General features: G+C 42.5%; 1 protein-coding gene across 1 annotated transcript in view; it reads right to left on the bottom strand.

Annotated features, from left to right (window-relative positions):
- Window positions 1-1,801: 1,801 nt before the first annotated feature.
- LOC138793230 (protein argonaute-4) overlaps window positions 1,802-25,999 on the bottom strand; it is a 33,863-nt gene continuing 9,665 nt past the window's right edge. Inside the window, exons 4-18 of the mRNA XM_069971649.1 lie at window positions 24,418-24,599; window positions 24,195-24,331; window positions 22,409-22,543; window positions 22,223-22,310; window positions 20,903-21,050; window positions 19,242-19,361; window positions 17,115-17,243; window positions 15,738-15,871; window positions 14,523-14,707; window positions 13,427-13,586; window positions 12,035-12,350; window positions 11,348-11,482; window positions 8,515-8,616; window positions 8,237-8,436; window positions 1,802-5,600 (exon numbers count right to left, since the gene is read on the bottom strand). Coding sequence (XP_069827750.1) covers window positions 5,492-5,600; window positions 8,237-8,436; window positions 8,515-8,616; window positions 11,348-11,482; window positions 12,035-12,350; window positions 13,427-13,586; window positions 14,523-14,707; window positions 15,738-15,871; window positions 17,115-17,243; window positions 19,242-19,361; window positions 20,903-21,050; window positions 22,223-22,310; window positions 22,409-22,543; window positions 24,195-24,331; window positions 24,418-24,599 — 2,280 coding nt within the window. The 3' untranslated portion in view covers window positions 1,802-5,491. The remainder of the gene's footprint in view (window positions 5,601-8,236; window positions 8,437-8,514; window positions 8,617-11,347; window positions 11,483-12,034; window positions 12,351-13,426; window positions 13,587-14,522; window positions 14,708-15,737; window positions 15,872-17,114; window positions 17,244-19,241; window positions 19,362-20,902; window positions 21,051-22,222; window positions 22,311-22,408; window positions 22,544-24,194; window positions 24,332-24,417; window positions 24,600-25,999) is intronic.

Genomic DNA, 25,999 nt, shown 5'->3' with positions numbered 1-25,999 from the left:
CTACTGTTGATTTAGATTTTGAAAGTTATAATGACAGGTAGGCTTTAAAAAGATAAACATCTCCCCATCCACTTTTGTACAACTACTTCAGAAAGACTGGAAACTGCAGCATTGGCAGCTTCATCCAACATCCATTTACTTACTTAGGGCTAAAATTGGAGTAACGGTTGGCAGCTTTCATATTATATCCCAAAGTACCTTACGGTAGCAGGTTATACAGCCAGACGGCCAATATCAGGTTTTTACCAAATTCCTTTAATAGTTGCTTTTCTAACAAACAGACCCACAGCATGGAAACAAATGAGTGTTTGTAGGTAAGTTTAATCATTTTCTTACCTAATTATTTTGAAGCTACAGTCTCCCCCTTGTATGTGTTCAAACAATATGTCTCTTTGCAGCTGCTCCTCCGGACAAAACCTCACCCTTGGCCCACGGTGACCAACTTAACTGACTGCTTACAAATTACAATTTTGAAAGTATTCCCATGCACCAAAAAACCATACTGACTGTCAGGGTGCCTTCACACGTAGCGGATTTTCCGCTGCGAATCCGCAGCAGATTTGACTAAATGAATGAACACAGCATTAAATCTGCACTCTCAAATCTGCTGCGGATCCGCAGCAGATTTAATGGCGCGGACTTAATGCTGTGTTCATTCATTTAGTCAAATCTGCTGCGGAAAATCCGCTATGTGTGAAGGCACCCTCAAAGTGGATCTTATTTAAAGATGTTTCCTGGAGGCAGATGTTCCTCTACTAAGGCTCATGTCAACACTTCATCAGCTGAGGTGCAAAAACACATACTAGTGTTTACTTACATAAGCTTTAAGAAATTTAAACATCTAAGTATTTAGAAGGCCAACCCTTATATTGTAATGGCTTCATTAAATACACAAAACCTAATCTTAACACAGGGGCATTACGGGAAAAATTAACTTTTCCCCTATCCACAGGTGACAGGTAGGAGGGGGGGGGTCCAAACCCTGATCCCCTTGGCAATCTCCATATCAGACCCTGCCAGCTGGTATGAATAGAGCTCTGGGTCTGCACGTGACCCGCAGGTCTATTCATTCCTATGGAGCAATGGGAGGGGATTCAGGTGTCTGGTGTCCTGATCTCCTACTTTCCCCTATCCTGTGGATAAGGGAAAAGTTATTAAGAGAAGTGGCCCTAGGTTGCTGGTTGGGCAGAAAGGGTTACAGTAGGGCATTAACCTATTGTTGATCAAGGACAAGAGGGATATCGCTGCATTGACAACACCAGCAAAGAGGCACCCCCAAATCAGACTGCATCCTGGAAAATAGATACATGGGAGGATTGCACTTGCCTTTAATATTTGATGATCACGAGAGGGGGAGCCCAGTACTTTTGGGAACAAAACCTACATATACCCAGGTGTACTCTGGCTTTCTGTAGAATTTGTGCACATTCCACACTTTTCCCTTTGAGCCATGCCATATGCCCAGGCAGAAGATAACAGCCACATGTGGGGTATTGCCATACCCAGAAGGTGGTCACCAGTGGCTCACACTGGGTATTAGCCATTAGGCACTAAAATGGCACATCTGTGTGTCATTTGTCATTTTCACTCTACCATTCCCTGCACCTTAAATTCAAACAAACTGAAGGGGCTATATCAGAACTAAACCCACAGGCTGGGGCTACAAAACAAACTTCTCATAGGTGTCCCCTGTACTGGTACCCCCATCTTGCTCATTATGTACACATTCTAAAAGTATTTCCAATGTACTTGGAAGGAAGTGATAGAAGTACATGGACTCACTGAGAAAACACAAACCACCATTATTTGGCAACTTGCCATATATTTCATTTAATTACACATTAAAAACAAACAAGTTATTTCCCTGCAAGGTAAAAAACAAACAATACAGCCAGCATCTTAATCTAGCAACGTGGGCTGGTAGGTTGCCCTTAAATAGCATAGGGAGAAAAAAAAAATAAAAAAAATAAAAGTGTATTACCTCGTATTGCTATAGACATCCATTCAGAATTTCATAAAACACAATTTGAACATTACAAGTCTAGCAACAATATAGAAACCAAAAATTTACATCAAAAAATCAAAACAAATGCAAACTCCTGTACAAGGAATCCCCCTTTGTAGACATACAAACACTATAGAAATTAATAACATGGTAAAGTTTCATACTTATACATTAGGAGAATAAAAAAAGTGATAACCTGCCAAAGTTCACGCGTCATAAAATTAGCCCAAGGAAATAAAAAGTTGAAGTTTATTTTATTCTTCTCTTTAAAATGCCCTAAGGAAAGCAGGCGTCTCCTTACTTTAAGCTTAAAACAGTCTTACAGAACTTCCACCCAGCTTCAACAGGTGTAGGAATAAGGATGTTACCCATCTTCTCATAGGGAAGAGGAAGCAACTGTGGGTACCTACAAGTTCATCAATGCTTTTAGTAGTCATTAGAGATGAACAAACGTCAAATCTGGGTAAAGCAATTTCTCTGAACCCAGACACTCTGCATTTCATCTTCAACTCCCTGCGTCTGGAAAAGTTGGATGCCACCCAGGGCCTGCCATAAAAACATGGAGACAGCTTTTAGCTGTATCCATGTTTCCCAGGACTCACGAGGGCAGCATCCAACTTTTCTAGATGCGGAGAGGTAAATGCAGAGTGTTCGGAGAAGTTGTCAGACCCGGACTTTGCTCATCTCTAGTAGTTAAACTTGAGCCGAATTGAGGTACCACGTAGGACAATGAAACGTTGTTGTAAGACCACCGCTATTCAGGAAAATTCATTACATTGAAGTCCGACACTGAAACTATTTGCTTGTGATAATGTCACACATTCCACTTGTAAGATTGTCATTAGCACGATTCTGTTAACTACTTAGACTTTTATGCTACATCAAGACCCAAGAAAACTTCTCGTTTAGAATACGCACCCTCCTCGCTACCCGCATCGACACACACGAGGCTGCTACATACAATTACACATTGACGTCAATTCAATGAAACTCCTATAAGTAGGAACTTATCGTAATCTTTTCACAACACGCTTAAAAAGTCGAGAACTGAAGATTTAAAGACTGTCCTAACAATTGCAGGTAATAAAAGGTAACGCTCCTCACCCCATCACCAATGTTGTCCATGGCAGTTTATTATAAGTGCAGGATCTGCCCGACTGAAATTCTAGCTTTCTCTTCCGTCTCGATTGCATGCTTTCATGGTTCATCCTCTTAAGCTGGGCTATTCAATCCAAAGTTTTTTTGTTTTTTTTTAAAAGAACGATTAAGACAATCCCCGTCAAATTCCCCACACACAGCCCCAATGTGTTCCATCCTGCACCGAGTTAAAATAGTTTAGAGTCCAATACACTTCACTATAGTATTGCTGCAACACAATCTGAAAAGTTTTAAAAACATACAAACACATACCTACATGGTGCTACCCCCCCCCCCTCGCCCCACCGACTTCCTACATACATCAACAAGTCTAACAACAAAAAGCATAGGATCATGTTTGTATTAGAAGCAGTATGTAACCCTACTTTCACCTGACTGCAAACATCTGAATGTCGTCTTTATTAATGTGTCCTGGCTCAGTTTTAAATATAATGTACAGAAACGTGCAATTGACCCTTCCTCCCCAGTCACAAGCAGGCAAGCTGGATATTGCAGTTAAATCTGCAAGACTAATGGCACAGGTTAGGTTTGTCTTATGCACAGGTGAAAAAACAAAAAAACATCTGAAGCTGTAGATATGAACACTGTATGTCACCTCAGCCATCAAGGAGCAGTTCACAACCCCTTCAAAACCAGGAAATAGACATTGTATTTTGCAATCGGCAGATAATACCGCAGATGCATCAACCTACTTTATGCAATTCTATTTGTCACAAACTGAAGACTCATGGACGACAACCCCCTCCCCCCCCTTCTCCCCCAACCTGGCATGAAGGGGTTAACAAGCAGCAAAGCCCAAAAGCAGCATTAACACTCCCCCCACAAGACATATATTTAAACTTCCCAGTGAGGTATATTTTGTTTGCGTGTGAAAAAAAAAAAGCTGAAAAAAAGTGCTGGTCAAACCTATAGCCATGCTGCAAAATAAAAAGTGGGCTGAAGGGACAGAGCGAACCGTAGCGGTTAATGATCTGAGGTATTTACAGAGAAAACATCACGGAGAGAGCTGGCTGGCATTATGACAGGACACTGTACGGGTCTAGACGGCACAGTAAAGATTGACTGGACATCTTTTTGAAACAAAAAAAAGGAGCAATGCAGCAACTTGGGGGCTCAAAGTTAGAGGGCCCCATTACGGGTTTACAGTCCACTAAACATGGTTGGGCATGAGGAGATATAACATTGTGCAATGTGGTTTGGGCCGAGATCAGAAAACCATCACAGTTGGAAAATGCTGGTATAATATTGTGAGGTTTCTGCTATGTTAGTCATTGAACCACCAATGGAGAGTTACACGCCAATAACCGGGCCTGCCCCGTTATCAGAAAGGACAGGGCCTCAATCATCTGCGGGAAGCTCAGAAACCGGATTAAGACTAGAGGGAACCCCCACGGCTGCACAAGTCATTTCAAGACAAAGTGGGATGCTACACATACAGATACACATAGATGCTGTGTGAGGCTACGGAGAGAATTATTGCCGGTAAAGTATTCCAAACCCCACCCCGTCCTACAAGAGTAAAAATTGTTATCAAATGACAGCAGCATAACACGGGCGTCTTCATGTGCTGGCAAAAATACTTACATTTCGTTCAGATGGGAAGCGGATGTCTCCTGGGGAGGGGGAGGGAGAAACGTAATGGCAATCTGCATTTTTTTTAAAAACCAATGGCAGTGTGCGCCACGTGGCCCTTATATTAAAATCTTATATTACACATTCATTTAATACAGAAAAAAATCAATTCATTTGCAATATAGTGCAATAGTTTTGCAGCTCATACACGCTAAAAAGTACAAGTCCGCAACTGGTAAAGAACCTGACAGACCGCAATACCTGTAAAAAAATTAAAAAGGTATTTTACAGTAAAGACTAAACCTCATTTAGCAAGTTTATGGCCCCACACACACACATACCTCACCACTTATGTATGTACTCACAAAGCAGCATGTAAAGTTAAGACAAAGAATGTCAACTTTTTGTTACAACCAAAAGGATGGAGAAATGCTGGCTTTCAAATGAACGACGAGTAAAAGACAACCATTTGGAGCAAAATCTTCAGATATCTTGCCAGTTTGAGGTAAAGATTCAGTCCAACGCATCAGAAGACAGTTTAAGTTTTTTGATATACTTAAATAAAACATTTAAAACAGACTATTTCCACAACTTTCCTCAATTCGGATCAGACTGTGAAGAGATTCAGTGCAAAAAGTCCAAAAAGTGTGCTGGTAGGAAGCCAAGAGTGCCATCCCTGACAACAGGAGACTGTATCAACCATATGATTTAGGGCTCTGAGGAGAAGGGAGTTTGGTGTGGCATCCTGCCGTTCTGTCAGGCGAAGTACATTGTGTGCTGAGTGTCGTGGTGGATCTGCACAGCTTTGGCCAGAGCTTGAGGATCGCGACCGTTGCTCTGTCCAGACACGTGGCTCCCCTCAGCACTGCAAACAAATGACTAGAATTAGGAAGCAAGGCCATCACACCAACCACATTCTTATTACTGACTGATAATGGAGGCACATTTTATAGCATTTACATTAAATGGGCACAGTCATTAAAAACCACATTCAGACAGGCATCAATATCTGGCATAATTTTAATTCACTTCGTAAAAAAAAAAAAAAAAAGTATTTTTCGGTGTCAAATTGGCCACTAAGTGTCACAATTTTAAGCTCCACTGTCCATTGTCAATGAATGAACGTCAACAATTTATAGCCATTTAGACCATGACTAGGAAACGAGGGGGATTCTAAGCTCTGCTCCCATGCTGTCAATCACAGTGCAGGGAGAGACAGACAGAGGCACATTAGGTAATCTCCAGAATTAATCCTTTATACTTTGTGTATATGATTGTAACATTTACAAATTTCATTTTAATTTTACAGTACAGTAAATTTACGCTATTATTTCAGCTATTTCTCTGTGTAATTCTCCAAAATTGCTGAAAAAATAATGTAATTTCCTTTTCTAAAATTGTGCATTTAACTGCAAATTTATAGTAAGAAATGCTGGAATTTTTCCATGATCGGCACAAATGTTTCTAAAGACTGCACAATATTTAACCGCAAATTTGCCGGAAAAAAAAAATGCAGTTTTACCACGAGAGAGGCAAATCCAGAAAAAATAGTACAGTTTTTACCCCAAATTTGCTGTAAACTGTGCAATTTCATAAAGGATTCCACAATCCGTGGTAAAATTGCATCGTTTTTACCGCAATTGACGAAATACGAAATTCCATTTCTCAATATTATATATATATATATATATATATATATATATATATATATATATATATATATATATATATATATATATTTATATGAAAAAATGCAATTATGTCACAATCATACACAAAGTATATAGGATTAGCTCAGGAGATTACCTAACATGCCTCTGATGTCTATTGCTGGCTTCCTGCATTGTGAATGAGAGCATGGGAGCAGCTTTGAATCTCACGCTCTCACTTGCTGGTCAGTGCCTAAATTGATATAATTATTGTGAAATCCGCTGCGGGTACCTTTACTGTGACTTCAATGAGATTCCATACTCGCAACAGGAGTATGTAAGTGTGAGTTCCCTTAACCCCCCATGGCCTGATACATACATTATCGGTCCGTGCTCCGGCTTGCTTCAGGGGCTCCCAGCACTCAGCCAATCAGTACTCTGTCCTTCCACAGCGCACTGATTGGCTGAGCGCTGGGACATTCCGAAGCAAACCGAGCACGGACCCAGTATTGAATGTATAGGGGCGCAGGTGGCTGACTTTTACATACTTGCAGCAGGATGACAATCCCGATGTGAGTATGGAGTCTCATTGAAGTGACAGTGAAGGTATCTGCAGTGGATTTTGCTGTGAACTCCACTGCGGATACACTGTGTGAACCCACCCTAAAGAGGTTTTCAGGCAAAAGTGCTGATGACCCATCTTCAAGGATAGGCCATCAGCTGTCATGTGCTGTATTCCGTGTCTTTCAGGACTCCCTAGGGCTACATCCAACTTTACCAGCCACTGGTAATCAAATGCCAATCCCCCAGAGTGCTCGACGTTCGCTCAACTCTGGTGGCAATATTAAGTACATTAAGTCTTTTTTGTGTGTGTTAAGAGTCAGTATTTTCTAAACAGACAGCTAATTATGTCCTGTCTATGTCGAGGCCAAATAGGCTCTGCACATAGCGCGCAGCATGCACCAATCCCATGCTGTCATAGCGTAACATTCTGATTTACTATTATGGTGGTGTGCAGGAAGGAGGTCGTTTTTTTGCATTAGTCAAAAAGTTGACTTCTGATCCTTCTATTTTTCTTGAATGTAGTGTAAGTTCTGTGATTTATCACTTAACATTTTCAAATGGATCTTTGCTAATATAAACCGTGATTACTGGGCATTGGTTAGTGATTGTTATTCTATAAAGTCACATATCATCCAAAAATACTATATAAAAAAAATTTACTTTGTTTTATAAGACGCACTTTTTAGCAAGAATATCTTTTGCTAAAATGTGCCTGCATCTTATAGGCCAGAGACAGGGCGGCCCGACACTGTCAGACCACCCCGACTGCTCCCATAATGATCGAACAAAGCGATGATTCAGAAGAGGAATCTGACGTGATGTGAAATGAAGCCGCCCCACAGCAACTTTACAGGGACTGAAGGACCTTCAGTGATATCAGTCATATGATTAGTCAAATGAATGTGTTTACAGATAGTGTAGGTAGGGACAATCTGTATTGCAGTACATATGTAACAGAGCCATGTGTCTGGTGATGTAGCAGGGGTCTGTCTGTATACTGATGTAGTAGCACTGTGTGCCTCTATGGGTATACTTATGTGGCAGGGCTGTGTGTTAATGCAGCAGAGCTGTGTATGTGGGTGTAATGTATTGACATTCCAACAAACTTTGACCCTTTCACTGCCTTAGACCACTAGCAAAGTTTAATTAGCACAATCTTATAATATAAACGAAAAATACGATATACAAAAACAAAAGTACTGACAAGCAGCACACAGGCCTAATACGCTACTAATATACATACAGATGAAAAATCAAAATAAAGAGAAAGCAAAGCTTTAATGCTCACCTGTCATGATCTTTGTCCACAAGATGGTATCTTGCTCTGAACGCAACCAAGCGAGCGTAGTATGCCGGAGCAGGGATAGAGACTGAGCGAGTACATCGAACATAAGTGTGACAAAGCTGGTAAGTTAAAAGCTGCAACTCATCAGCCGTGAAGCAGTTATCATCCCAAAGAACTTGGTAGTGAGATGGGCGACTTGTTCCCTAGAAAACAAAAATCATTTTCAGTACAAAAACTGTTGTATCGGTAGTCAAGAAGTATAGATGTAGCGACTAACATACCTGAATCCCAGCATGGCTACAGAGATAGAAGTCAAATTCTGATGGATGTGTAATGGTGCTGTCCACTGTAGTCCCAGCTGGTACATTACCACTTTTTCCCACCTAATAACATATTTAAACATTTTAGATACAGATTTACTGTACAAGTTATGCTTTGCATCCATCATAAGAGGCAATGGACTGGAGTCACAACCTGAAAATGCCAATACTTTAAGTCCACCTAAGAACACATCCTATACCACACTATCAACATACTACAGTGGTACCTTGGTTTAAGAGTGACTTGGTTTAAGAGCGTTTTAGTTTAAGAGCTCACAGTTTTTCAAAATTGTGACTTGGTTTAACCCTTTGAGGACCAGGCCCAAAATGACCCAGTGGACCGCGCAAATTTTGATCTTAGTGTTTTCGTTTTCCCCTCCTCCCCTTCTAAGAGCTCTAGCACTCTCAGTTTTCTATCTACAAGCCATGTAAGTGCTTGTTTTTTACAGGAATAGTTGTACTGTGTAATGGCGTCATTCATTTTACCATAACATGTATGATGGAATCCCAAATATATTATTTATGAAGATATGAATAGGTGAAATCGTAAGAAAGAATGCAATATGGTAACGTTTGGGGGGTTCCTGTGTCTACGTAATGCACTATATGGTAACAGCGACATAACACTATTATTCTATAGGTCAGCCCGAACACAACCATATGCAGGTTACACAGATTCTCTAATGTTATATATGTATTTTTTTTAATGAAATCCTTTTTTTTGGCAATTAAATATTAATAAAATGGGCCTATTGTGACGCTTATAACGGTTTTATTTTTTCACCTACGGGGCTGTATGGGGCGTCATTTTTTCCGCCATGATCTCTAGTTTTTATTAATACCATATTTGTGAAGATCGGACGTTTTGATCACTTTATAGATTTTTTTAATATATAATGTAACATAAAATCAGTAATCTGCGCACTTTTTCCCCTCTTTTCGTGTACGCCGCTAACCGATCACAATGACGCTTGTTATATTTTAATAGATCGGACAATTACGCACGCTACGGTATATTATATGTTTATCTATTTATTTATTTTTATATGTTTTATTTATATAATGGGAAAGGGGGGTGATTTAGACTTTTATTGGGGGAGGGGCTTTGGGGTAGTGTAATAGTGATTTGAACTTTTTTTTTTTACACTTTTGAAGTCCCTTTGGGGGACTTCTACATTCACTACTTTGATTTTTACACTGATCATTGCTATGCCATAGGCATAGCATTGATCAGTGTTATCGGCGATCTGCTCATTGAGCCTGCCTGTGCAGGCTCAGTGTAGCAGATCGCCGATCGGACCGCACGGAGGCAGGTGAGAGACCTCCGGCAGTCCGTTTCAACGATCGGGACCCCCGCAGTCACACTGCGGTGGTCCCGATCGGTAAGTGACAGGGGATTCCCCCTGTCACTTACACTTAAGGGGTTAATGACACGCGGCAGCGCGATTTTGCAGCCGGCCCCCACCTGCTATGAAGCGCGCTCCGCTCCGGAGCACGCTTCATAGCGGGAGAAACACCCAGGACGTAAGGTTACGTCATGGGTCGTCTGGGGACAGACTTCCATGACGTAACCCTACGTCCAGGGTCGTCTAAGGGTTAAAAGCATTGCTTTGGTTTAAGAGCTCCCTGTACTGGGTGGGAGGGCGAGTTGGTGAGGGGCATATTCTGTATTGCAGGGTATACAGCACTGTACTCTGACCCCTGAAGTCTTCCTCACCTTTCAAATCATAGCAGATACACTTCAGGCTGGGGCTTGCATTAGGGGACAGGACTGTGGAGGTAATCTCGCCATAGCTGTAACCAGTCTTCTCGGACAGAAAGTGCTGCTACATTGTGCTCACATTTACCCTGCTCATTCCTTCAGTCTCCCTGCAGTCTCTGTCAGTCCTAATGGGTCCATGCTGAACCCACCCCTTTCCCCATTGCTGTCATGTGACCACACAAACCTCTGACAGCAGCCCTGCTTCTCTATTCTAGCCTGTTGTACTACACTACTTCATTATGGGGATCTGCAGCTCCATCCTCTATCTACAAACTGCTGCTGTTTTTCAGGTTTATGCCCTTACTATACATTATACTCCACATGCTGATTACTATACTGTATAGTAACTATTATCACATATTCAGCTGTTTATAATTGTTTGTTTCATCTGTTCTACATGTTATTCAGAATATAAAATTATTATTTTTGGGGTGTGGAACCAATTGCCTGCATTTACATAATTTCTTATGGGAAAATTTGCTTTGTTTAAGAGTGGATTTGGATTACAAGCACCATCCCGGAACGAATTATGCTCGTAATCCAAGGCACCACTGTATTTCTAATATGTGAATATTAAAGGGGAAATCTGTTGGGAAAAATTCTAAATCAACTGGTATCAGAAAGTTATACAAATTTGTAAATTACTTCTATTTAAAAATCTCCAGTCTTTCAGTACTTCGCTGCTGTATTCTTTCCAGTCTGACACTCCAGTACTCTCTGCTGCCACCTCTGTCCATGTCTGTCCAGAGCAGCAGCAAATCCCTATAGAAAACCTCTCCTGCTCTGGACAGAGGTGGAAGCAGAGAGCACTGGTGGTGTCAGACTGGAAAGAATACATCACTTCCTGTGGCACATACAGCAGCTGATAAGTACTTGAAGAATGGAGATTTTTAAATAGAAGTAAATTACAAGCTTGCATAACTTTCTAACACCTTTTTATTAGAAAGTGCAATCTGTTTTCTTGTCATATAAAGGGCCAAATACTGAATTATTTTAGAAGTTCTTCTTTGCTGTATGGTTCTGAAAACATACCCTCTCAGTCTTGTCAGCGCAGAAAAGTCTGGTGTGATGACGCTTTTGAACAACAATGTAAGTAATTCCGGGTCTGTAATCCTCCTCCAAACTTATACAAGCTTTCCGAATAGCCATGAGCTCAGGCCAGGCAACCTACAAGAAAGCAGGGAGTTTAATAGGTTTTATCATAAATCATGAACAGGCAGAAGAAAATATAATTATGTCTGCACCTACTCAATTGTTTTCTCACCCACTAACCATGCACTCCCAAAGAGACATTATTAGCCACTATGATGGCAGCCTTACCATGAAGTGAATATTTTAACATGAGATCACCCCTGACAGTATCATGGAGTAGTATATGGCAAGTAGTGTTGAATTGACTTGCCAAACTGTACAGGGTTCAGCAACGTTTTCCAAACATGAATAGTCAGCATTTGACTTGTGGTGGCTGGAAAACTTGGATGCCGCCATATGGAGGCCTGGAAAACATGGATACAGGGATAAGCTGTATCCATTTTCTCCTGGCAGCCCTAGGGTGGTAACAGCTTCTCCAGGTGCCGGAAGGCAAATGCTAACTGTTCCACTTTGGAGAATGTTGTTGAAATCGAACAGTTCGTCAAGTCCGCTCAACACTAAGGGTAAGCGCTACCGAGGGTTGACGGACTCTAAACATTGGAGGGAAAACAAGACATCTAGACCCACCTGTTTCATCTGACCTTCAGAGACACCACCGCGATAATAGATAATACGCGTGGGCTTGAAGCGAGTTGACTTATAAAACTGGATGAGCAGCTCACGCACCATGTTGCTTAGATCTTGAATAACTTCCTGACTATACAAAAGCTCTTGGGACGTCTCCTGTCGAGATGTCTGCACACGCACGGTGGCACAATAACGGCTAGGATGCCCATCCATACTGCCCACTACAGCAGCAATGGAAGGTTTCTTGCCATCGCCAGCAGGAGGATGAGTGACATCAGCACCTAAGAATATAACTGGCTGCTGGAACACAGAGGGCCTACAAACACACAAATATCAGCCATGTAAATTTAAAAAGCATCAGAGACAAAATAAAATGACATTTTCTTCACTTTAAGCAGTCAAAAATGTGAGTTACTTAAAACTAACACAGCCACATATTCTGGCCTCAGTTACAAATAACTACGACAGTTTTTCCCATCAGTATTCAAGAGCAGAAGGAAGGTCAGTAGAGCGTTTTCTCCAAGAAAGTATAAAGAAAAAGTGACAAGACTATCTGCTCCCTAAGCACAATACATGGTTTATAAACCATAACTAGAGATGAGCACAACTGGAGCATACTCTAGTCCAATCATTCAGCATTTGTAAACCGGTGGTTAAAGTAGAGGCCCAAGGGAGTCCAGGAAAATATGGATACAGCGTATGACCAGAGCCCAGACTTCCTAGGGCTGCATCCAACTTCTTCAGCTACCGCTATTCAAATGCTGAATGACTGGACTGGAGCATTCTTAAAGTGTCACTGTCGTATTTATTTATTTTTTTGGCAGAAATCAATAGTACAGGAGACTAAGAAATTTTGTAATTGGGTTTATTAGGCAAATATGCCATTATCTGCTTTCAAAAAGACTACCCCCCTCCCCCCCTCACTGCTCAATATCAGGAAATCTCTACTCTTTTACATCAGTCAAGCCCTTTGTAATCTATGGAGAGGGGGGAGATTAGTCGCCAGCAGAGAACTAAGGATTACACAGCAGGACCTGTGTGAAAGCCAGTAATCAGAGGTCAGAGAGGTCTGTGCTGACTTCAGAGGAGATAGCCCCATGATGTAGTTGTAAATTAACTTTGTTGTCCTGTTTTGGTGCCTCATCTCCATCCACCCCTCCCCTCTCCTTAAGAGAACTATGAAGACGGGGGAGGGTGGGGGGGGGGGGGGAAGTGCTTCAAACTGCTTTTTCATGATAAAAATGCTTTTTTTGGGCTAATAAATCCAATTACAAAGTCTCTTAAAATCGCCTGTACTACAGATTTCTGAAAAAAAAAAAAAAATGTTTAAACAGTAACACTAAGTTTTGTCATCGCTAACCATAACATTTAGCTGAAATAGAGCAGAATTACCTTTGATGTGGGACCAGAACATTGTTTATTCCTCCAAGTTTAGCATTGATCTTCAGGCATAAATTGGACAGTGTCTGTGGGGAGGTCTTCACTACATTTTTAACCTGCACACACTGAGTAGCCATGCCAAGGAGTGTATCCCCGACTCTCTTCACTTCAGCTAAACATGAAAATAAAAAAAATATGCATCACACACAAATACAATCATCTGATATTAAAAGGTTATTATTGTGCATAACAATTGTCTGATCTGATTAACTGTTCATGTTTTATGGAAATCTCCACTTATTTGGCCTTTGTAGGTACCAGTTAAATCTTAATCTGTATACTTCAAAGCAAAAACCTGACACAGTGACAATGACACAAGCGCATCATTCACACTGATGCAAAATTGCATGAAGGTGCCATTGAGTGGCACAGGATATGCCATAAGCATCCGATAGAAGTGGTTCCCACCTCTGGAACCCATACCCCTCTACAATGGTGCGCTCAGGGCCACGCAGAGCATTAGCTGCTCGTCATGACTCCTTTAGAAATTAGAGATCTGCCCAGCCACCCCTCCATCTCACCAAACATGGATGAGCCCACCTTTGCTGCACAGGTGTGGGCCCAAGAGAACCACATCTGACATTTATGGCCTATCCTGTGCACCGGAGAGGGGAGAAGGATCTCCTCTACATATACAAAACCTGACTAGTCTGCAGCTTCTGCTCAGTCCACGCTCTCTATAGACTCCTATGGACATCTGTAACCTGATCTCTCAGTAAAGTTGAAAATCTATCTCATCTGCTGATTCTATTTTCTTAAAATGTTTACCAGTGGAACATATGCTGCAAATTTTCCAATGCAGATTTAAAGGTGGAAAATGCAAACAGGATAAGTTTCTTCTTTCAAAATATGTTTTTTATGACATGCTGTGAAAAAACATTGATTGGATTCCAGATGTAAGTGACCTACTGCAAAGATCTTGAATCTGCACCATGATTTATACTGCAGACATGCTGTAAATATTATGCAGATTCTCTTCACAACTTTAGAGCAGAAGTCAAAAGTTTGTAATAAATCCATGATGTTTTTTGTGGGTTCTGCTGCTTACCATACACTGGAGTCTTCCCAGGAAGGATAACCACAATGAGCTGGAGCCCAACATAGGTAAGTTTTAAATGTTTGAACATTGGCTCCACACTGTCCGCACCCTGCGCATATTTACAGAAGCATGGCTGACCCTGGATTGGCATCCCTGCATCCTTCGATATCTTCCTTAACTGGTCAGTGAAGCTCCTGTTTAAAAACACAAAGATTTCATGTTACAATGTTAAAAAATTTGTAAGTCAGCTCACTGAATTATTAAAAAAGTAGCTTGATTCTTGCAGAAACTGGCGGCATGCCACTTAAACTTCTGCTGGCTCCTTGTCAGAAGACTGCAAACGTATTAGAAGGCAGAAGATCTCAGTCAAAGTCAGAGCACCTACAATAGGAAGCTTGGTAAGACGTTTCTTACAGGTTCTGTACCGGGGAAGGGGGGTGGGGAACAAAAAACACAACACACCTTTACCACCCCCCCTAATCATCTGCGACTACAATGCTACTATCCCTACAGTGTCCCCCGCAGGAGTGCAGCAGTGACGCTGCATACATTGTGAACATTACACTGTATCCAATCACTGGCCCCAGTAGGCTTTCTGCATGGCTGCAACGTTATGTGCATGGTGTCCTCACAGCACTTCCAGAAGGGGAGACAGGCATGGTTAAAGGAGAAGTCCTGTGAAATTTAAAACAGGCAGGTTGGCGAGGGGTTGGGGAAATTAAGATATACTTACCAGTCCTCGTGCCTCCTTGGTCCCACTGATTGCCCCAGCTGTCATGTTTGCCTGGAATCTAGGTAGATCTCGTACCTGGCTATTCCAGCTGCAATGCTACAGCACAGATGATAGGATTGCCTGCTCAGCCAGTGAATGGCTGGGGCGGTGTCTTGCCCCAGTGACTGGCTGGCTGAACAGGCAATTGCTCAGCTGGGTAAATGACGTTGCAGCTGTCAGCTGAACTTGGGAGCAGCAGGCGCTACAGGGACACGATGATAGGTCTGTTTATTATGTTCTCGCACCGCCCCCTGCTTTTCAGTTTTTTATTTCACAAGACTAAGTTAGACAAATCCCTTTAGAAAACCTGTCCTGCTCTGGACAGTTCCTGACATGGACAGAGGTGGCAGCAGAGAGCACTGTGTCAGACTGAAAAGAATACACCACTTCCTGCAGGACTTACAGCAGCTAATAAGTACTGGAAGACAAAATAATGTTAAACTCAAACTCACTTTAGCAAGTCCTCTCTGCATTGTTTCTGAGGGGCAAAGCAAGCAACAGCCCACACTTTGATTTCAATGCCGGCATAGAACTGCTTCCCTCTCATGTCCCAGACCCCCTGGTTTGGAGTAGCCACAGTTTTGTTCTAAAGAAAAAAGTAAATAAATGTAAGTAGAATCTTGAGACAATAGAAGTGTTTCTCCCCCCCCCCCCCCCCCAACACTTTACTATGGGATCAATTGCTAGGTTCACGGGTATATAATATATATACACACACACACGTCTACTCTTAAGTTCCCCATATACACCTTCAATAACTGATTGCATGACAGTGTTCCTGCATGACAGTGTTCCTCCTGTTTTTTTTTTCTATGGGGAGCACTCACTGCGGCTTCTCTCTGAACAAAGGTCTGCCAACCCCTATCAGCAACTACATCTGTTGATTGTAGTTTGCGACGGCTCCATACACATTAAACTGTATGCGGCAGGTTCAGAGTTCTGAAGTGTATGGCGACCCTTAATACCACCTGCCTACAGCAAACAGTAAGGCCATGTACACACATTCTGCAGATTTTCTGCAAGTAAAGAGAACAAATCTACAGCATATAAGGTATGAGTGAACAAACCAATAGTAGATCTACATACCCTAATAGATTAATCCTCAGGAACTGCTAGATACTGCCATGTATTTGGCACAGTCATGATCATTGGCTTCTTAAGGTAGTGCGTGGGTACTCTAGCATGGTTTCTAACTAGAGGTAAGCAAATATACAGTAAGCAAATTGCTTCATTACTGTAAATTCGCTCATCTCTAATGCTAACCACCGCTATGCTGTTATCACCATTGACCGCTGCACCTAGCTCCAATGCAGTTTCCGGTGCAGCGCTTTCAGGTATTGCATTGATTTTTTATGAACTAAGCCCATTGTTTCTTCATGTAAAAATTTCTTAGTGGGTTGTTTCAGTATTGATAGGGCGACATCGAGTGGTGTAGTTTAGTACTGCAGCTCAGGTTTTAGATCACCCAGTTTCCCCCATCTTGAACCTTTTTGTGTGTATTGTATGGGCTAAAGCAGCACTTCTCAAACTTTTTCTACTGGAGCCTCACTCAACAGGCAATGCCTGGGCCTCACCAGACTGACCAAGAGGATGCTGGGGCCTCACTATCTGTGGTGAAAGTCCATTTAAAAGCTTAAAATAATGCTAGGACTAGCTTTCACCAATCTCCCAAGCTCAATGTTAAGAATTTTTAATTTTTTTAATTTTTACTTACTTACTTACAACTGTGTGCCTCCCATATCCCCCCCCCCCCCAATATACTTATAAATCTAATAGCTGTAACTACAATTAAATACATAAGAATCTATTTAATACAAGAGCAAACTTACCCGACCACCATACTGAAGCATGGGCGCAGGAAGCACCCTGCCGGTGAGCTCTGTCATTTCATTATGTACAACTATGCCAAACTCTTTCAGGTATGGGTCTGGTCCCCCCACCATGCTATTGCTCTTCACCTGTACAAATAACACAAAAAACTTTGAGCAAAACAGCATTCTAGTATTTAGACAATTGAAGCAGGGATCAACAGAATTTGCTTATTGTTAGGAAATTATGCACAAACACTTTATAAAAGGGGTATTCCGAGTTGTACTATAATAATGTGCTCACCTGGTACATAACAGAAAACACCACTGTACTCAAAGTGACACTGTCACCCCCTTTGTGCATTCTGACTTCTCTACACAGGTGTAAAGGGTAAATTTAGCGGTTAGCTTGTTCAAGTGTACTTTTATCAACTGTAGATTGTATTAAGTGGGCGTGGCCTCACAGCATTAGCGCCACTTAGCCCCCGCCCACAACATAACAGTTGGCCCGCCCCCTTGATGCCCATTGGTTGGTCGACGTAAAGGGGGTGGGGTCTAGACCTTTCGGCCAGCCTGTTCCAATGGGCGGCGGGGCCAACTGTGGCGTTGTGGGTGGGGCTAAGTGGCGCTAATGCCGTGAGGCCCCACCCACTTAACATAATCTGCAGTTGATAAAAGATTACTTTTTACTTGAACAAGCACCATGACTTATAATATAAAATAAGGTATGAAATTTACCCTTTACACCTGTGTAGAGATGTCAGAATGCAAAAAGGAGGTGACAGTGTCACTTTAAAGTATCACTGTTTTTTGCAGAAATCCATAGTCCAGGCCATTTAAGAAACTTTGCAATTGGGTTTATTAGGCTAATATGCCATTATCTGCATTCACAAATACTTTCCCCAGGTCCTCCCTCCCCCCTCTCATTCACTGCTCATTATTAGGAAATCTCCACTCTTACATCAGTCGAGCCCTGTGTAATCTATGGAGAGGGGAGGGGGGAGGAGGGAGATTAGTCACCAGCAGAGAACAAAGGATTATACAGTGGGAGCTGTGTGAAAGCTGGTACTCAGGGGTCTACAGAGGAGATAGCCTGGTGATGAAGCTGTACATTAACTCTTTGCTGTCCTGTTTTGGTGCCTCATCTCCCTCCACCCCTCCCCTCTCCATAGAGAACAATGAAGACAGGGGGGAGAGCTTTATACTGCCTTTTCATGATAAAAATGCATTTTTGGCTAATAAACCCAATTACAACGTTTCTTAAAATCGTCTGTACTATTGATTTCTGCAAAAAAAAATTTAAACAGAGACATGGTTATTAAAAATGACTTGGCATGTTAAACCTTATTGATCACAGCGGGTCTCGCTGCCAAGATCTGCTGTTAACAGGAGAGCAGTGCAGCAGCGTGATCCATTCCCCGGATGCTCACGAATTCGGCACTAAGGAGATACGGGCAGGGAGTGGATGGCACTGCTGCGCTCTGACACCAGTTAATTTGAAACCATTTATTTTAACCTAAGCACCCCTTTAAGTTAAAATTATAGACAGCCCCCTTCTGTATAAGGCTTTTATTACACACACACACACTTTTTTCTGTTGGCCAAGAACCAATACAGATTTTTTGGCACATTCTACATTGCCAACAGAATATGGATCCCAATATGCACTAAATAAGCCCTTAGGGTAGCTTCACACGTACTGGACCCTCAGCAGATTTCACGCTGAGGATCCTGGTATAGTGAAGGCCTGTGGGGTTTCATATCCGCAGCAAATATTCATTCCACTGCGGATATGTAAGCCGGCCCCTTTAACCCCCCGCCCCGCAGCATGCATTACCTGCTCGGCGCCGCGGTTGTGTGGGCCTCACACGGGGCGACGGGAGGTTAAAGGGGCCGGGTCACATACTGGCAGTGGAATTAATGGAGGATCCGCAACGGATTTCGCTGCAAACCTGCAGCGTGAGGTCTGCTGCGCATCCTGTACATGTGAATCTACCCTCACAAAACAAATCTACCCTCACAAAACAAATCTAACTGTTACAAATACATGATGCTTCATATTCGGAGCAGATTTCGCCCTTATCCATCAAAATGGTGTAAAATAAGCTAAATCTCCATACTTTGCAGAGCAGCTATAGAAGTACTCACCAGCCTGCTGATCTCCTCCTGTCTGTCTGGGGCAGACCTGGCTGTTGCTTTTATCATGGTGGAGGTCTGGTTGTCAGTCAGCTTCTTTATGCATCGTTGTCCAGCCACAATGTTACAGACCTGTTCATAAATGGCAAACACCTCAGTGAGAAAGCTTATGAGAGAGAAAAGGATTAATTACCCATTAAAACAAGACTGAAAAATAATAAACCTGCTGCAGAAGCATGTAGCATTCTTTACTGTAATGCCCCGGTTCTGAAAAGACAAAATCCATTTGTTTTGGCGGCCTTAGTTCTGTATTTTGTGTTGCACTTCCTGGTTGGGCAGTTTCTCAGCACTACAAGTCCCAGAACACCGCTTTCCTTCAGCTGTTCTTCACAGCTATACTCTACATTGCCTACTCCCCTCCCAAAGCGGTTGCAAAATATCTCATTTCACTGCAGACTGTTGCACAATGAGGTTACAGCATCTGCTTCTCCATTCAGCACAAGACGACAGCATGGAGTAATCACAACTCTCTCGCCAAGGTTATGTTCACACATAGCAGTTTTTTCTGTCTATATTGGTATCTTATGTGGTCATCCACACCTGTTTTTTAAAGGGGTTATCCAGCGCTACAAGAAAACGGCCACTATTTCCCCCTCTTGTCTCCAGATTGGGTGGGGTTTGGAACTCCGTTCCATTCAAGTAAATGGAGCTTAAATGCAAACCACACCTGAACTGGAGACAAGGAGAAAAGTGGCCATGTTTTTGCAGCGCTGGATAACTCCTTTAATTGACGACACATGGATGCACCATGCGTTTATTTACTAAAGCAGGGCTTTAGCCAGGCTCCAGCCTGTGACCAGTCATTACCCTCCTATCTAATTTTTGTAGATCCATGAAAACTGAAGAAACACTGATTTCGGGGGTCCTAGAAGAAAATCTGGAGCTGATGAGGCCTAAGGGAGAGAGGTGTGCACAGCATGCTGCCCGCTGCTGAATGAAGCAGCAGGGGCTGCAACTTTGCTGATTGTGTTAATAGTCTGCAGTGCAGTAAATTAAGATGTTCTACAATTCCCCACCCAAAGCGGTTACAGGAGTCTTGGACAAGGGACGCAGGGAGGGTGTAAGGGACTGACAGCTAAGGGAAAGTAAAGCATCATGGAACTTTTAGAGGATGAGGTGTTGTCTACAGACAGAGGGAGAAGCTGTGGAGTGTAATACACATTTTGAAGTTTTTGTTTTCCGTTTACTGTCAGTAGTGAATCAAGCAAAAGTAAATTGAATCCCATTAATGATAACTAGAGACTAGCACAACCAGAGCAAGAGTGGATCTGTCCAAACCAGAGCGTGCAGCATTTAATATGCGGTGGATAAAGTTGGATGCAGCCCTAGGGAGACCTGGGAAACATGGATACAGCCTATGGCTCTATCCTTATTTTCCAGGACTACCTAGGGGGGCATCCAATTTCAGCCAACGGTATGTAAAAGCTGCACGCTTTGTGGGTCAGATTCTGCATGTTACAGATCTATTCTGCAACATTATTTGGAATGAGAAGTCCAAGCGAGAAGTCTCCAAACATTTGCAGACCTCTCTCAAATAGAACAATTATTTTTTACCCCCACTGACCAACCCGATGCACCTGATAATTTTCTCCTTTCTTCTATAAGGCACCTACCTCAAGGGGTAAATAGGTGTGTTTCTGCTCTTGACCCACTTGCAGACATGGCAAATGAGGATACTTCAACTGCAAACTGTATTTTTGCTTAAAGTACTGGGCCACTGTACACTCCATGGCCTGGCCGTTCTCTAACTGCAAGGGAAAACTGCAAGGGAGAAAAACATTACCTTCATGTTATTACACTGATAGGCACAGGTAGGAATATAAAATAGTGTTAACTATAAAATGGTTTTATGTAACAAGATGGGACTGCAAAAATGGAAGTCAAGAGATCATGTGTTTTTACAGCAGTTTTGGATGTTCACATATGCAACATAAATTCAATTAGCTAAAGAATAAGCTGACCAGGCAAAGTGCACAGGTGTTAAAGGGGTTATCCAGCGCTACAAAAACATGGCCACTTTCCCCCTACTGTTGTCTCCAGTTTGGGTGGGGTTTTGAAACGCAGTTCCATTGAAGTAAATGGAGCTTAATTGCAAACCGCACCTGAACTGGAGACAACAGTAGGGTGAAAAGTGGCCATGTTTTTGTAGCGCTGGATAACCCCTTTAAAGGGAAGTTTTCTGCTGGCGCTCCACTTTCTCCGTCTACCCGTTTGTGCTGATACTCCAGCAGAGGAGAGAGGGCTGGGAGAAAGCACACTTGCATGCAATGTCAAACATAGGTAACATCGGGAAGCTATTGATCATTGCCTGCAACATGCTCCCAAGATTAAATGCTGGAGAGCAGAAAACATAGGACCTTTCCTGCTCTTTGGATATCCCATTTAATGTATTTAAAATGTTGGTAACTTGTAACTGGAAAGCAAATAAAAGCAAAAAGTACAAAGAAAATATTATACGTAGGGGGTAATCCAGTGATTTATTTTCCTTTCTCACATCAACGGGTGCCAGAAAGTTCTACAGATCTGTAAGTTACTTATAAATTAAACATCTTAATCTTTCTAGTATCTATCAGCTGCTGTATGTCCTGCAGGAAATAATGTATTCTTTCCAGTCTGACAGTGCACTCTGCTGTCACCTCTGTCCATGTCAGGAACTGTCTAGAGCAGGAAAGGTTTTCTATGAGGATTTGCTCCTGCTCTGGACAGTTCCTGACATGGACAGAAGTGGCAGCAGAGAGCACTGTGTCAGACAGGAAAGAATACACAACTTCCTGCAGAGCACACAGCAGCTAAGTACTGGAAGACTGGAGCTTAAAATAGAAGTTACACATCTGTATAACTTACTGAAAACAGTTGATCTGAAAGAAAAAAAATTGCCAGAGTACCCCCTTTAAGATTACCAAAATTATATTATTGTGCATATTACTACTTACGTCTGATGACTCGCTGGTCTCCTGGTAACATTACACACTCTATATTTCCTCTTCATCTGTCCACAGTGAGTGACCTCCACTTTAAGACCTAAACAGCAAACATCCAAGATTAAAAAATGGAATCCATTAGGGCAAGAGGGAAAGGGAAGAAGATGAAAAGGCTAGGACAAGAATTCCATGACTAACCTCTTATTTCTTTGGTGAATTTCACACGCTGGGAGTCTGTCAGAGGCTTGGTCTGCTCATTGATGTTCTGAACATCAAGGACTTCACACATGAACTCAATGACTGGCTGAGCGCGATAAAACGCAGTCGCAGACACTGAAATAGAGAAGTCTCTGTAAGCGCTAGGTTAAAAACAGCAGGAAATATGATAACCGGAAATATGATAAAAACAAACCACTTTATCCTTGCTGCTACCTTTAAGACATATGCCTAATTTTAATACATTACAGAACGCCATAAACAAGCAGCAAATTGCACGCCAACATAAAATTACTGGAAAATCAATGAACTGAAGGCCTAAGTTATAACATTGGCCACTAGGTGTCACTGCCCATTGTCAACCAATGCTGGTCAATAACCGCACTTTTGATGGGGACCAGGAAGTGAGGGCAGAGATTCAAAGCTTTGCTCGTACGCTGCCAATCACAGTGCAGGAAGCGAGCAGGACAGGCTGGGGACATCATACAGACCGAGGCATCAACTCATTACCTAATAATCTCCTGAACTAATCAGATATACTGTGTATATTATTGTGACACCTAGAAATTTTATTTTTATAGTACGATTTATTTTATGCTAGTACTCAAAACTTCATATTTTTAACTTGTTTGTGCCGCAAATTTGCAGAAATCGCAGTAAACGTTACCATGATTGGCACAATTCTGGCTAATATGCTGTAATTTTTACAATGAATTTGGGGCAAAGTGTTATTTTACCGCATTTAGTGTAATTTTGGCTAATATAGCACAATTTTTATGTAAAAATGATGGTCGAACCACAGTAAAATACCGGTATTTTGCAGTAAAATTCACAGTAAAAATAGCGCTATTGCAGCCAGAATAGCACAAATCACTGTAAAATTGTGTATTTTAAAGCAATTCGTGAAAAAAAGCTATTTTTTTAATATAAGCATAAACTGATTTATACTGTTAAAATAAAATCCTAGATGGATTAAGGAGATTACCTTATGTTGGGTTGATATCTTTCTGATGTTCCTGCCCTGCCCACTACTTGCACGGTGATTGATAGCATGGGAACACAGCTTTAAATCTCCCACCCTCACTTCCTGTCAGTCAAAAGTGCTGGTATTGACATGTATTCACAAAATAAAAGACAGTGACACCTAGTGGCAATTATAACTTTGAATTACACAGGGAAAACTTTTTTTTTTTTTTTTTTTTTTTTAGTTTAAGTGAATAATGGTGCATTTACACAGATTTATCTGACAGATTTTTGAAGCCAAAGCCAGGAACAGACTTTAAACAGAGAACAGGTCATAAAAGACTGAGAACTCTCAGCTTTCCAAATCCATTACTGGCTTTGGCTTCGGAAATCTGTCAGATAAATCTGCGTAAACGCACCATTAGGGTCCATTTACACAGAAAGATTATCTGACAGATTATCTGCCAAAGATTTGAAGCCAAAGCCAGTAATGGATTTGAAAAGAGGAGAAATCTAAGGCTTTCCTTTTGACCTCATCTCTGTTTATAGTCTGTTCCAGGCTTTGGCTTCAAATCTTTGGCAGATAATCTGTGAGATAATCTTTGTGTAAATGGACCCTTACAAAGGGTTTTATAATTTATATGATTCAGTGCTGAGACGTCAGACCAGCTGTGTGGACGACACGTTGGTTACAAATGTCAGTACATACAGTGTACTCTACAGATGTGCTCTGAATATCAATCATACTCTGTGTAGGAGCATACATAAAGCCAACATGGGTGACCAGCCGATAAACTTTGCTCACCGTCAATATTCAGCATCATGTTCCACATTGCAGGACGCACAGATTGGTGGAAACCAAACCAAACTTCACGACCCCCACCCAGTGGATGATAGTAACCTTCTGGTGGTGAAAAGAATGAACGTCCAACGGGGGTATACCTGCAGAAATAAGTGTATATTAAAAGCAAGTTGTATCAAACAAGGTCAGAAAGTATCCATTACCACACAGTTCACTCTTGACATACCTCATAGATGGCAAGTGACGGGTGATAACATCAAGAGCTTGCACAGAATCTTCAGGAACCTCACTTAAATGTCCAGCCAGGGCCTCCAGGAGAAGCTGCAGGCTCACCACTGAAACCCACTGAATGGTCACTTTAAAGGTCTGATCTTTTCCCTCACCTGGAAGGGTCACCTCCAGATCAACCTGGAGAAGGGAGTGAATATATTAACGATTGTCACACAAACCAGATTATCTATAAACATTATTATTTTTTTTTTTAATTAAAGGAGTGGTGTCACAAAGCAAAGAATGTATAATCAGGTGTGCACCAAAATATGCCATTTTAGTAAAGTAGCTTACACCACTGCACCATTTTCTTCTCTATGTATCTGATGACTGCCTGGTTTCCTCTCTAAACTGTGACCCTGCTGGTTCCATGTAACAGTGAAGACACTTTCCCATAATCCCCCTTGCTTGCATGTAAAGTGAAAACCAACTGCTAGTACAGGGCTCCAGATGGCGACCAAAATGGTCGCCAATGCGACTGATATTTTGCAAATGGCGCCCAGATTTATTAATCTGGGCGCCATTTGCGACTGGCCCCGGCGGCGGCGCACTGTCTCTGTAAGTATCCCCGGCTGATGCGCGGCTGCCGGGGGTGTCCCATCCTATCCCCGGCAGCGCGGCGCATCAGTGAGCTGCCTGGGGCCCTAACTTCCGGCACAGGAAGCGCGCGTCAGAGACGCTTCCTGTGTCAGAAGTCCCAGCCCCGGCGTACAGAGAGCTCACTGATGCGCCGCGCTGCCGGAGATAGGACAGGACACCCCCGGCAGCCGCGCATCAGCCGGGGACAGCGTCCGAAGAAGAAGAGGATCGCCGGGGGAGCGGGTTGTCAGGTGAGTTTGTGTGTTTGTTTTTTTTAAATACTGCTTAGCATAAAGGAAAGGGGGGGCATCTATAATGGGGGGAGAAGAGAGTGCCATCTATAATGGGGGGAAGAGAAGGGGGGGCATCTATAATGGGGGGAGAAGAGGGGCCATCTTCAAGGGGGGGAGAGGGGGCTAGCTATAAGGGGAGGGGGTATCTATAAGGGGGGGAGAAGAGGGGGCATCTATAATGGGGAGGAGGAGGGGGCATCTATAATGGGGGGGAGGAGGGGGTATCTATAATGGGGGGGAAGAGGGGGCATCTATAATGGGGGTAGAGGGGGTCATCTATAAGGGGAGGGGGTATCTATAAGGGGGGGAGAAGAGGGGGCATCTATAATGGGGGGGAGGAGGGGGAATCTATAATGGGGTAGAGGGGGTCATCTATAAAAGGAGGGGGTCATCTATAAGGGGAGGGGGCCATCTATAAGTGTAGGGCAAACTGGCTGCAGACACTGGGAGATAGATATATGCACAATTATTATCAGGGCCCCTCAGGTGTCTGTATTGTAGGGGGTCACTTGCATTAGTCACTAGGTGAGAGATATATCTATCTATATACACATCTTGTGGGGGGTCACTATGGCTGCAGTCATAAGTCTAGCTCAGTATGTATAGACTGTTGCAAGCTTTTAAAGGGAACCTGTCACCCCCGGTGCCGGGGTGACAGGCTCCCAA

This window comes from Dendropsophus ebraccatus, chromosome 5, assembly GCF_027789765.1.
Source record: "Dendropsophus ebraccatus isolate aDenEbr1 chromosome 5, aDenEbr1.pat, whole genome shotgun sequence".
Lineage (NCBI taxonomy): Eukaryota > Metazoa > Chordata > Amphibia > Anura > Hylidae > Dendropsophus > Dendropsophus ebraccatus.
Note: the sequence above shows the minus strand (reverse complement) of the source record. Positions and strands in the feature narration are given on the sequence as shown.